Here is a 12,948-nt window from a genome sequence, read left to right as displayed (position 1 = left end):
AACAGAGAAAAAGTAAATAATTTTTAAATATTTCGATTATTTGGATAAAATGGAGTCTATGGGATACAGCCATTCAATAATTCTGAGCTTTCTGGATATCGGGTTTCCGGATGAGCGATCCTATACCTGTAATTGTAAAGCCATCTGAAACTTGTAATGAATGTATATTGAAAAGTTACTCAAAATTACAATTTCTTTCATTAGGGAAAATCGTATTATTGGGTTTACATCCCCATTTACGTTTCAGCCATATTGTATGACCCACATTTATGTAACTAACAGATAAGCTCTTCAGGCAATATTTTCACTTCTAGATATATACAGATATGACATGGGAAAGGGTACGTTTAGTGTGATGTCTTTGTGTACCTACGTAGTCAGTATTTAAATTCATGTCATGCTTTGATTTTTTTCATGTACAGTCACAACAAAAGGAACCACTAACAGTGAACTGAAATGAACAAGGGAGTATTGTAATAGCAATAACATTTACTCCAGTTCGAATTACTCATACCAACCATTTAGCTGTCTGCTGTCTGAAGGAAAATATTGGATTGGTTGCTATGGGTTACCATACATGGAGCAAATGTTGTAGACATTATTACATTATAACATCCTATGTACATAGCAGTGAACTTTTGATCTGTTTTGATGCTGTTTCTGCTTCAGGGAGCAGATCAGATCTGGTGATTTTGGGGTGGCAAATTGCAATAAATGATTCAGTTGCAGCATGTGGTCAAGTCAATATGTGTGAACAAGAGAGAATAAACTAGGTCAGTTACAGTGTGTTGTTAAATTCATTTTATTGTCGGCACAGAATATAGTTTGTGTTACGCAGATCAATATTTATTATTATTATTATTATTATAAACTTGATCTGTATAACCAGAAAGTCTAGATGTTCTGCAAGCTTGCAAAGGTACTGCTAGTATATTCTTAAAGGGGTTGTTCACCTTTGAGCTGACTTTTGGTGTGATGTAGAGAGTGATATTCTGAGATAATTTGCAATTGTTTTTTATTTTTTATTATTTGTGGTTTTTGTGTTATTTAGCTTTTTATTCAGCAGCTGTCCAGTTTCAATTTCAGCTGTCTGGTTGCTAGGGTTCAAATTCCCCCAGCAACCATGCATTGATTTGAATGAGAGACTGGAATATGAATAGGGGAGGGTCTAAATATAAACAGGAGTAATAACAATAAATGTGTAGCCTTACACAGCATTTGCTTTTAGATTTAAAAATTGGAAAGAGTCAGACGATTGCGGAAAATAATTCAAAAACTATACAAAATAAATAACGAAGTCCAACTGAAAAGTTGCTCAGAATTGGCCATTCTATAACATACTAAAAGTTAACTTAAAGGTGAACCACCCCTTTAAGGCAAGCAAACATGGGGACAATGCACTGAAAGAACGGCCTGATAGTTGGAGCTATGGTGTTTAACAGCAAAAAAATACAGGTTTTTTTATCAGTAGGATTTTCCTTCTATTTAGTTTCCTTTCTACAGTCAATCAAGCATACAGTGTATGATGGGATGGTGTATTGTGTGCCCAGGCATTACTTCTATGTGTAGTTGTATTTATACATATGCGTGGGAGCTGCTCTATGATTTGAAGGGTATTATTTTTCTGTGTATCTATTTAAGCAGGAGCTGCCATGCTAAAACATCACTATAGACTTGATGTAAGGGAATGCTATAGAGGGGACATAATCACAAAAAATGTGTTTGTTTTCTTATTTGGCAGGGATCACAGTGGAGGCAATAAGGCACTAAAGAGGCTGTACAAGTCTTGTCGGGTGTATGGAAGTTCTTATGATGACATCCCGGAACTGACACAGTGAGTAAAGTGTAGAGATTATTGTACAAAAAAGTCCGGTTGGGTTGACAGCCCTGTAACTGTTGTTGCTGAGTTAAGAAAATTGAAGGAAAGGAGAGCGAAGCAGAAAGAGGAGGATAGGATTTTGGGAGTGAAGAAGACATTGGGGCAAGAGTATTGTCATCTCCCACATCTAAAGGTAAAACCGCACAGGAGATTTTGATTTAACTGATTTTACCTGATCTAGCCTTGCAACACTAAGCAGTGCCACGCAACAGTACGCGATTTGTGGGATCCTACGAAAGATCAAATAAAGTAGGGTGGTGTTGTTTGTTCATGCATCTACATCCAACAGTCAATCTGTTTCAATGGGAAAAAAAATTGGTTAGGCACCATCAGATTTCTCGTTGGATGAAAACACAGCACCGCATCAGATTTTTGTATAAGTCCCACTATATTTTGACCCACGTGACTACATCTTGTAGGATGCGATCTGTTAATTCAACACCATCCTAAAAAAATCTCCCGTCGAGTTTGGCCCTTAAAGGGATACTGTCATGGGAAAAAACTTTTTATTTTTTTTAAATGAATCATTTAATAGTGCTGCTCCAGCAGAATTCTGCACTGAAATCCATTTCTCAAAAGAGCAAACAGATTTTTTTATATTTAATTTTGAAATCTGACATGGGGCTAGACATATTGTCAATATCCCAGCTGCCCCAAGTCATGTGACTTGTGCTCTGATAAACTTCAATCACTCTTTACTGCTGTGCTGCAAGTTGGAGTGATATCAACCCCTCCCTCCCCCCCCCCAGCAGCCAAACAACAGAATAATGGGAAGGTTACCAGATAGCAGCTCCCTAACACAAGATAACAGCTGCCTGGTAGATCTAAGAACAACACTCAATAGTAAAAAACCATGTCTCACTGAGACACATTCAGTTACAGTTGAGAAGGAATGCAGCCTGCTACAAAGCATTTCTCTCCTAAAGTGCAGGCACAAGTCACATGACCAGGGGCAGCTCAGAAATTGACAAAATGTCTAGCCCCATGTCAGATTTCAAAATTGAATATAAGAAAATCTGTTTGCTCTTTTGAGAAATGGATTTCAGTGCAGAATTCTGCTGGAGTAGCACTATTAACTAATGCATTTTGAAAAAAACATGTTTTCCGGTGACAGGATCCCTTTAAGGTGGCCATACACAGGGAGATCTGTTCGTTTGGCGATGTTGCCAAACCAGCGGATCTCTCCCCGATATGCCCACATTGAGGTGGGTAATATTGGGATGATCCGATGATGGGCCCTAGGGCCCAACAATCGGATCAGAGTGGAGGCCATACGGCGGTCGGATCGCAGGACCGCATCAACGAAAAGATGCGGCCACAATCCGCACGGGCCAATAAGCTGCAGTTTTATCGGCCCGTGTATGGGGTTCTTAAGGCTGTACATTGTAGTATGATGGGAAAAACAGTTGTAAGAGCTCCATAACACTATTGTAGCAGAAATAAACACCAATATACATCTCCACAGGAATGAAAAGCCTCAAGCAACAGAGGCCTGCGTACCAGATTGTCTGTTGGGGGGAGGGCCATTGGAAGGAGCTCACAGACTGTACCTTAAGTTACTGATAATGCGAGGCAAATGGGGGAGAGGGGCTTTGTTTAGCTCTATAGATTTGCTCATCATATCCAGAATTCTTCAGGCAAACACATCACATGGCTTCCAATTTAAAAGTAAAATATGACATAATGGAGGCAGCAGCACTCTGACTGATTGTTCCTCTTGCACCAATGAAAAACAAATAGTTTTCTTAAAGTAAAGGTCACCCATGAGAATTTGCTTCTATTTGTTCTTTGCTAAATAAACCTTGTCCAGGCTACTAATCCCTAGAATATTACCCATACTCCATTGCATCAATGCCCTACCCAGCTCTGTGGGGCTATGGGTATCTGTTCCTTCTCAACCCCCGGCAGCTTTTTCTCAGATTGCAAGCTCTGCTGATCATCGTATATGCCCTGTGCTTATCATATAGCACTATGTTATATGTCAGCCCTGGATTTACATTAGCTGAACCTGGCTCTTGTTCACAGTGCCCTGTCTGACCGGGAGCAATTGTCGGTCGGAAGAATTCAGCTCCAGGCGTACTTCACCCCAGGTCACACGGTGGGACACATGATCTATGTGCTGGATGGGAAATCCGGAGATGGACCAGACTGTCTCTTTTCTGGGGATTTGCTGTTCCTCGCAGGCTGTGGTAAGTGCCGTACTGGAGGGTGACTGTATATGTGTATAATCTCCATAGAGAGTCTTGTGCCAATTGTATTGTTTGTATTGTGTAATTTAAAAGCAACAGGTCACTCCCAAGTAGCTCAGCAGGTGGCATTAAATCACCTGAATTCACTCCTGTTTGCCATTTGCCTTAATATACCTTATGCCTTATACTGTACCTAGAGCAGTTCAAATCTGTTATAACATTAATTAAAGGTGAACTAAAGCCTAAAAAAGAATATATAATATGGCTAGAAATGTTTTATTTTATATACTGAACTCTCACTGTACCAGCCCAGAGGTTTAGCACAATATAACAGTAATGATCCAGGCCTTCAAAGTTATCCACAGCAGCTCTCCATCTTGGGTTTTGTTATGCTGTCTATTGAGTGCCATTGCACATGCTCAGTGACATCTGACTGGCTTTTCAAAAGCTACACTTGGGGGTTGTTAGAAATCATAAAGCTCAAAATGAGTTTTATTTGTCATAGAAACTGATGCTACAGGCCTGCTTAGGGCATTGTGATGGCCTTGGGTTGGTACAGAAGCCCAAAATCTAATGTATAGCAATTCTAGCATAGTTCTTTTTTGAGCTTTTGTCCCCTTTTAGGGTAAGGCCACACTGGGCGTTTTGGCCCAGTGTCTTTGCGGCAAACAATCTCCCCAAATGCCTTCCCTCACTTTGCGCCCGCTAAAATTAAAAAATGCCAGCGCTAATCACACGCTGCAGTTCGTTTTCCGAAGTTGCCTACGAAGTTTTAGCTGGTGCAGAGTGAAGGAAGGCGTTTGGGGAGATTGGTCACCGCAAAGACGAGGCGATTAGTCGCCAGGCGACCAAAAAAACACCCAGTATGGCCTTACCTTTAAGATATAAGACAACTAAATGATGTGTCTCTGTGTTCTTTTATGGGAAAAATCCTCTGGGGTAAAGGTGCCTGCTTTGTTTAATTGTTATGTTTCTTTTCACGTTAGGTTTGTCTTAAGTAAAACACCTGCATATTGGTTATTCTGTACAGAGAGCTGTTTTATTTGCCTCTTTCATTTATTAATGGTGAAGTTTGCCTTAAAATTAGGTTTGATGGAAATAACCATTTGTAGCTGGTCTTAGCATTTTTTCTATTTTGTGTTTTTTTACATCATTTTTTTTACATTTGATCTGCAACTCTTAAACTTTAATAGTTTCCTGAGTTTCCAGAGTTTAATTACCCGAGCAACCAGGCAACAGTTTGAGAGGATCTAAAAATAATAATAATAACCATAAATGTAAATTCTCACTGTTGTTTAGTTTTTGGGTTTCTGAGGGTCAAAATAAATATTGTTGACCAACTAAAAAGTTGCCTAGAATAGGTCCATCTGTAATTAATTTAAAGGTGAGACTGCCCTGGGATGTGTGAGTTGCCATGTTACTTCTCCTGAAGATGTAAAATGAAGAATCAGAACCCTTGTGTTTAGAGATATCAACCTATAATAAAATATGTAACATATTAAAAGCTGTTGTCGGATAGTGTAAGATTTATGTGCAGTTATGTGGTTGTGCTCCCTATTACCCTCAGCTTGATATTTCTGGTGGCACAATAAAGCGGGCATAATCTCGTGTGTGCGGATCTGTTTCTAATTGATTGCTGTTGCTAAGGGACCAGCACCACCATTGCAGTTTAAGTGAATTACAGGTGGAACTATTAGATTTCATTCCCTTTTACCCTCATATATTTCCCAGCATGCAGTGACAGTTGCTATGCACTATGGCAGCGCTCGTGTCGCTCCCATTCTATGCCTCATGAATTCCTAATTCAGCTCCCCCTCCCATGCATCTCATACAATCGTGACATTTATGTGGGTTACCATGGCAGCACTGGTGCCAATTCACTGGTCATTTGCGGAATATTCTCTCTCTCGCCCCAGGAGGCCTGTCTTGTCCATTATGACCAGTTGTTGCTAAGGCATCTCCTTTCTTCTCTTTGCAGGGAGGATGTTTGAGGGATCGGCAGAGACCATGCTCACTTCACTGGACACTGCTGCTTCTCTGAATGACAGCACTCTCCTTTGGCCTGGTGTGTAAGAACCATCATCTCTTTGCAAAGTGCCTTCTCCCACAGGAATAATAAGAAATTGTGCCTGAGTGACATCTAGTGACAGATGGCAGGATTGCATCCCTATCAGCCAACTGCTTGTCTTATTTAATCTGTTCTTTCTGTTAATGATTTCAGCTCTCCAAATAGATTTTCTTTTCTTATCCAACGATTTCTGCATAAATCATTAGATGGGAACGTGCTGCCTCGGTTATTGCTCATTAAGATGTATCTCAGCTTGGCAGTTGCTGATCATTAAGTGAATCATTGGGATAGGAGAGCTCCCGGGCAGCTTTGGGGGAGAAGATGAATGGAACAGTCACTCATTAGGAAGCAGCTGATAAATATTAATAATGACTTCCCCCCCCCATGCAGAAGATACGGGGGCATGCATTGCTTACACCACACATATAGAGAATCAATATCAGACAACCTTCAATGCAGCTTTGAGCTGAACCTACCTACTGCCATATTTGTTTCTGTTATATCATAGGGGTAGAACAGCTTTAAGTTAACATTTAGCCCTTGTTTTTTTTGTAGTTTGTTTTGTAATTATTTTCCTCCATTTTATGACTCCTTCCAGCTCTCAAATTGGGGGTCACTGACCCCAACAGCCAGCTATTGCTGTGTGACGCTACAATGTTATTGTTATGTTTTCTTTATATCACTTACCTTTCTTCCAGTTACCCCTTAAACCCACTGCATGGTTGCTAGGGGAAGTTGGACCCTAGCAATCAGACAGCTGGTGAATTTCCAGGAGCAGCTACTGAACAAACAAGGCCAAACAATTAAAAAAAAGTGAATAAAAAATGAAAGGCAGCTGCAAATTGTCCTAGAATATTGCTGCCTGCAATGCATCATACTAGTTTATTGAAGTAGGATTGCGACCTCACCCCTTTAGGGCTCTTACACACGGCCGTTCCAACCTGCGCTCCCCTGCGTTCCGTTTTTTGGCGTTCAGCCGCAGGGGAGAGCAGGAATAGACGCAAGTAATGATTTGAAATGGGGCTGTACTCACGAAGGCGCGTGTAGGCGCCGAACGCAGGAAAAATGCAGCATGTTGCGTCTGAACCTGCGTTCGGCGCCTACACGCGCCTTCGTGAGTACAGCCCCATTTCAAATCATTACTTGCGTCTATTCCTGCACTCCCCTGCGGCTGAACGCCAAAAAACGGAACGCAGGGGAGCGCAGGTTGGAACGGCCGTGTGTAAGAGCCCTTATACCAGCCACATTGAATCCAAAATGTGCATGGCTAGTTAGCAATTCAGATGCATGCTGCATGGCTGCATATAAATCAGTTCAGTCTGCAGCATGCATCTAAATTAATTGCTAATTACCCATGCAGAATGTGCATTCAATAAGTGTCAGGTATTAAAAGGGTTATTATTAATTGAATCTTAATCTTAATGACCCTGTTAAATCCAACCGGTAGCCAGTTGCAGGTTCCAAAGATTGTTTAGCTAATGAGAACATAAGAATATGAATGCAGCTAGAGTTAGAACATTTTCCATGCTAATTTGACTTGTAGCCAGTCAGAGTACTTGACCATTCTTATATTACACCAACCTGGACAATTTGATTTTCAATATAGTTCTCTTTAATGGTCCAGAGCCAACTGCAGGTCAGAATGTGTTAATGCTTCTCTATGAATTAGCGGCTGTTTGTTATAAATATATACAGGCTGCGTACAGTATTTTTTCAGTTGCACTGATGCCTTTTCTCTTTCCCAGGCCATGAGTATGCAGCAGACAACCTGACATTTGCAGCTGTGGTTGAGCCTGAGAACGCCGTCCGGGACAAGAAGTGTCAGTGGGTTCTGCACCGCAGGCTTGAGAAGAAGAGCACGGTGAGAACATGGGGGCAACTGGGTTGTGGCTCAGCGTAACATGGTACAACTCACGTACAGATAATGGCGGCATCCTCAGCCAAAGGTTACACTGCGAAAGGAAAACCATATACATGCACACACTTATAGGTCAAATGTGCTTAAATCAGAACTAAAAGTATTGCACCCCAAGCAGCCTGTACATTGTATCTTGTCAGCATTAATGCCAGCACCATATAGAAAGTTGTCATCTGTCTGTCTTAGCCTTTTAGGTTTAGTTTGCCTTTGGAAGACACATCTGTACTTTGCATTTTTTATTTTAACCTCAAGCACAATAGTATCCTACCTCCATCCTGCTCTTTCTCCTGTGTTATAATGCACATATGCAGCTTATGGCGCTTTGTTGATCTACAACCCCCAATATCCTGTGTAATAGTTGGCTGTATTACACATGAAAATGTTTATTTAGTGCACAAAAAAAAAAAAATCATAAATGCATCCAAAAAGACCATGGAGGGACCATGGAGCATTAAGGTACCTATTTCTTTTGCTATAGTATGTAGTTTAGATAAATGTATGATTTTTTGTTTACCAAATTCCTAGTGTCCTGTGGTATTATTAGGAATGCTGGAACTTTCACCAAAAACTTCCCAGCAATGTTTTATGGTTTACCTGTTACTTTTTCATTTTATAACCCTGTCTGTTCTCTTTGCAGTGCCCATCCACCATTGGAGAAGAAAAGGAATATAATCCTTTCCTGCGCACCCACTGCAGAGACCTGCATCAAGCTCTAGACCTCCAACGAGGGGCCAACGAGGACTGGAATCACTTCCGTGCCCGGGTTCTGGAAGAGGTTCGCAAGAGAAAGGACCTTTTCAAAGAGAGATAGACCTACAGGCTCACTAACTGCGTGTGTCTGAAAGCTGGACAGAAGTATCAACAAATTAATAATAATAATAGTGAACCAATTACATTAGATCCATGCAGCTTCTCTTCCACTTTTGGGTTCAGACAAAGAGGAACCTCAACGCATATTCCCTCATGCCGTTTAGTGATACTCAATGGCAACGCTGCTTTCAACGACTTGTTTGGGACCTTCCCCACAGGGAGATTCAGATACAAATCTGTATCTCATTTACTGTTTATTTTGGGTAAATGGAAAGTGTTTTGCACATGTAGCCTTTAGAAATCCAGACTAAATAGTCCGCTATTGGTTAAACAGGGTGATGTTGTTCTGATACCACCCTCTGCCCCCCTGGTGCCATCTTATGCTATATATTCTTGGATTGTATATCATGCTGGATTAAACAAACAGAACAAGTATATTACAAAATAACGTTTATGAAATAGGGGCAATGGGGGAAATAAAGCACTACTTTGGGATCAGCCACTAAATATAAAACAGCCCAAGCTGGCAGAACAACTATGGGCACAATTAGACTGTTCTGTTGCACAAAATATAAAAAGTTCACACCGGCAGAATGGCCATGGGCTCAATTGGATCTTTCTATTTCACAAAGTGTAAAACATTACAAGCTTTGTTCTGCTGTATACACTGAAAGATTGAATACACAGTAAAGAACAAGGGTTCACACTGACCAATTTTCTGGAGAGCAGGTTTCTGGGAGATAGATTGGCAGCTCCCTCTGACTGTTGCCAGGCTGATATACAAAATATGTTGCCCGTGATACAACCTGCAACCCCTGAAAATAATAATGGTTAATGAGTAATAGGATTTCTTTCTATTAATTACTGTGATTTATATTGTATTTATGTTTTTTGTGCCGATTCTGAGGATTCCTATAAATGTGAACGTGGGGATGCAAAACAATGTCTTCCTGCCCTCCAGTATGTGTAATTGCAAATACGCAGATATATAGAGGGAGAGAGAGAGAGAGATGATCCAAGTTCCATACCTCAGTTGTTTGAGTTGATGTAATACATTGGTTGAACCACAAAAAAAAAAAATTTAATTAGTTTTCTGTAGATTTTGTAATATAATTGATTTTTTTTTATATATGGTTTTATTAAAACATTTTGTTTTCTTTGTTTTGACATGGGTATAAACATGTTTGTCTGTATGTTGTCAGAACAACAAGCTGTAACCTGTAGTCATAATTAAATCAGGGGGTAAACACCTCAGTGTGTCACTCAGTATCACCAGTGGCATATAGAATGCCATGTACCATGAGGAGTTTGCATTTATGGAAAGCAATGTTATCACTTAAATTTCCTTATTTTTGTATGATTGAGAGTATTAGAAGTGGCTACAGATAAGTAATAAAACACTAGTTTCTGTCTGTGCAGAGCTGCTGTCTCATCTTTGTTGGGGTAAATACAGTATTGTGAGTGAAAAGGTTAACCTGGGCACATTTTCATTTGCCACACTTGGAAGCCATGTACTGTGCAACCATATCCCAACTTCCAAGCTCTGATTCTCTATACTTCCTATTTTCAGGCTGCTCTTCATCCTATGGACAAGAAGGAAGGGTTGGTTTGGCACTTGAAAGAGTGCTCATTTTAAGCAATAACCTAAAGCAGTGGTTCTTGGACTTTTTTGGTGCAAGCCCCCATCATTCATTTATACACAGCTAATATAATCAATTTGAAACAACAGCTCCATCTGCTGTTCCTTTTAGCCAACTGGACAAAGTCAGCAGAAAATGTATGTTAGTCTTGTGAGCAAAGAAAAGTTGACTGATGATGCTCTGCTTATAACTGCCCAGAGAAGTCATAAGACTTTTCTTTTCTCACAAATGTGCTTTTCTACAAATTGTCCAGACAGCTTAAAAGACCAGTAGTCAAAATCATTACATTAGCAGTGTAAAATGGGAAAAATGAAATTGCAAGGGAGTAGTCTGACCCTTAGGGTCTGACCACACGAGCAGACACAAGCAGATTTGGGGAGAATTGTCGCCCCGTCAACAAATCTCTTCTTTGGGATGCCAATCTCCCCGAACTGCCTTCTCCCTGCCCGCCGCCGGCTAAAATGAAAAATCGCCTGGGAGAAGGCACACGCTGTGCCTCATTTTCCCAAGTCTTCCGAAGTTTCCTCCTGAGACAACTTCGGACGACTTCGTAAAACGAAGCGCCGCATGTGCCTTTCCCCAGGCGATTTTCATTTTAACCGGCGGAGGGCTGGGGGAAGGCAGTTTAGGGATATTGTCGCCCCGAAGAAGAGGAGATTTTTCGCTGGGGCAACTAATCTCCCCGAATCTGCTCTTGTTGCCTGACCCTTATACTGGCACGGAGCTTCGTTTAAGTAAGGACATCTTCAGCTCTGTTGTGCTGCTTTCTTTAAAGGGATTGTTCACCTTTTTCAATTCAGTTGTCTTCAGATTGTTCCCCAGAAATAAAGACTTTTGTTACCGTATTTTCATAATATTAGTTTAAAGTTGAATGTTTGTGTCTCTGGTGTTTGAGTCTGGCAGCTCAGTAATTTAGATGCAGATTCTAAACTGCTACAATTTTGCAACATTTAATTGATACATTTCTCAGCAGTATCTTTGGAGTGTTAAGCAAATATTATATCAATTTTAACAGCTGTCTTTAATGAAACTCAGGAATTCTGCTCAGCAGGGACAAAGATAACAAATGTATCAACTACAGGGTCGGAGTCCCCCATCCCAGAGCTGCTTTAGAAGGTGAAAATTACACTTTACACTTCAATATTAGAAAAACTGTCACACATAGATAATGGAAGTAATTGGAAAAAAACTATTTCTGGGGAACTATCTGAAATCAACTAGGTGTTTGAAGGTGAACAACTCCTTTAACTAAAATGGCTAAAAAAAAGATTTAACAAAAGTTAGAAAGGTCCCTCGAACACCCTTATCTTTCCAATTATAAGTGCTACTCCGTGCACAATGATAGAGGGATCGGCACTCTCAATTATGTAGTCACTAAAAAAAGATTTAGCCACCTATATACTGTAAAAAGAAAAAAAAGGAATGGGCCAAATCTGCTGATATGTACAATGTTTGGATTTCTAAATCTCTGGTAGAATTCTGCTAAACTGTCCTATCCCAGTAAGAGGAGAACACAGGATGTTGGCAGAACTGAATTACATTAAATACCACAAGAGACTGATCACAAGGGAATCGGCATTGTGTGCGTGGTCTGTTTTTTTGCATTAAGCTCACCCAGGCAACATCTCCTGTCCTGGAGCTCCTTCAAGTGGCTAAAAACACTATTACTGTATTATGAGAAATGACCTACATTTCTTTGCAGAAAGTGAATAGATAACCCGCACAATTTTTAAAAAATAATTATTCCACAGCATATAGCCATCATTACAGAGAAACTTCTCTCTTCCAAAGAAGAAAAGCAGGATTGGAATTTTCCTGGTATCCACAACCAACATTCTAACAAGATATGAAGTCAGCAGTTCAAAGTTCTATTAAATCTGTAAGGGAAAAATTAAAGTCCATTACAGAGTCATTTGTTTGTATATACTAACCTAAATCTGTCAGACAAAATAGAGAGGATCTAAGGGGCAATACAATTAAAGTGTAGTTTCTAAAGGTAAGGAACTGATAAATCAGGATTATGTGACTGACACAAACAACATGAGACTAAGTAAGAAACATTTCGGGATTTATTGTGGATAACAGATGCTGAACACACAATTGTGCCTATTTATAAGACCTCACCTTAGTATGCAGAGCAGTTTTGGGCTGCAGTCCTGAAAAAGGTTGTTTGCCTTTCAATTCAGTTGTTTTTAGATTGTTCCCCAGAAATAAAGACTTTTTTTCAATTACTTTCCATTATTTATTTTTTACTGTTTTTCCCAAAATCTAAGTTTAAAGTTGAATGTTCGTGTCTGCGGTGTTTGACTTGATCCATTTCTCAGCAGCATCTCTGGAGTATTAGCAACAATTGTATCAATTCTAACAGCTGCCTGTAATGAAACCCAGAGATTCTGCTCAGCAGGGACAAAGATAAGAAATGTATCAACTAAATGTATCCATTT

At 40.1% G+C, this 12,948-nt stretch overlaps 1 protein-coding gene across 1 annotated transcript in view; it reads left to right on the top strand.

Moving 5' to 3' along the window:
* The window catches only part of pnkd.S (PNKD, MBL domain containing S homeolog), a 44,064-nt gene extending 33,788 nt beyond the window's left edge, over nt 1-10,276 (top strand). Inside the window, exons 5-9 of the mRNA XM_018238764.2 lie at nt 1,742-1,834; nt 3,905-4,068; nt 6,047-6,133; nt 7,882-7,997; nt 8,692-10,276. Coding sequence (XP_018094253.1) covers nt 1,742-1,834; nt 3,905-4,068; nt 6,047-6,133; nt 7,882-7,997; nt 8,692-8,865 — 634 coding nt within the window. The 3' untranslated portion in view covers nt 8,866-10,276. The remainder of the gene's footprint in view (nt 1-1,741; nt 1,835-3,904; nt 4,069-6,046; nt 6,134-7,881; nt 7,998-8,691) is intronic.
* The last annotated feature ends 2,672 nt before the right edge of the window (nt 10,277-12,948 follow it).

Source organism: Xenopus laevis, chromosome 9_10S (genome assembly GCF_017654675.1).
Source record: "Xenopus laevis strain J_2021 chromosome 9_10S, Xenopus_laevis_v10.1, whole genome shotgun sequence".
Classification (NCBI taxonomy): domain Eukaryota; kingdom Metazoa; phylum Chordata; class Amphibia; order Anura; family Pipidae; genus Xenopus; species Xenopus laevis.
Note: the sequence above shows the minus strand (reverse complement) of the source record. Positions and strands in the feature narration are given on the sequence as shown.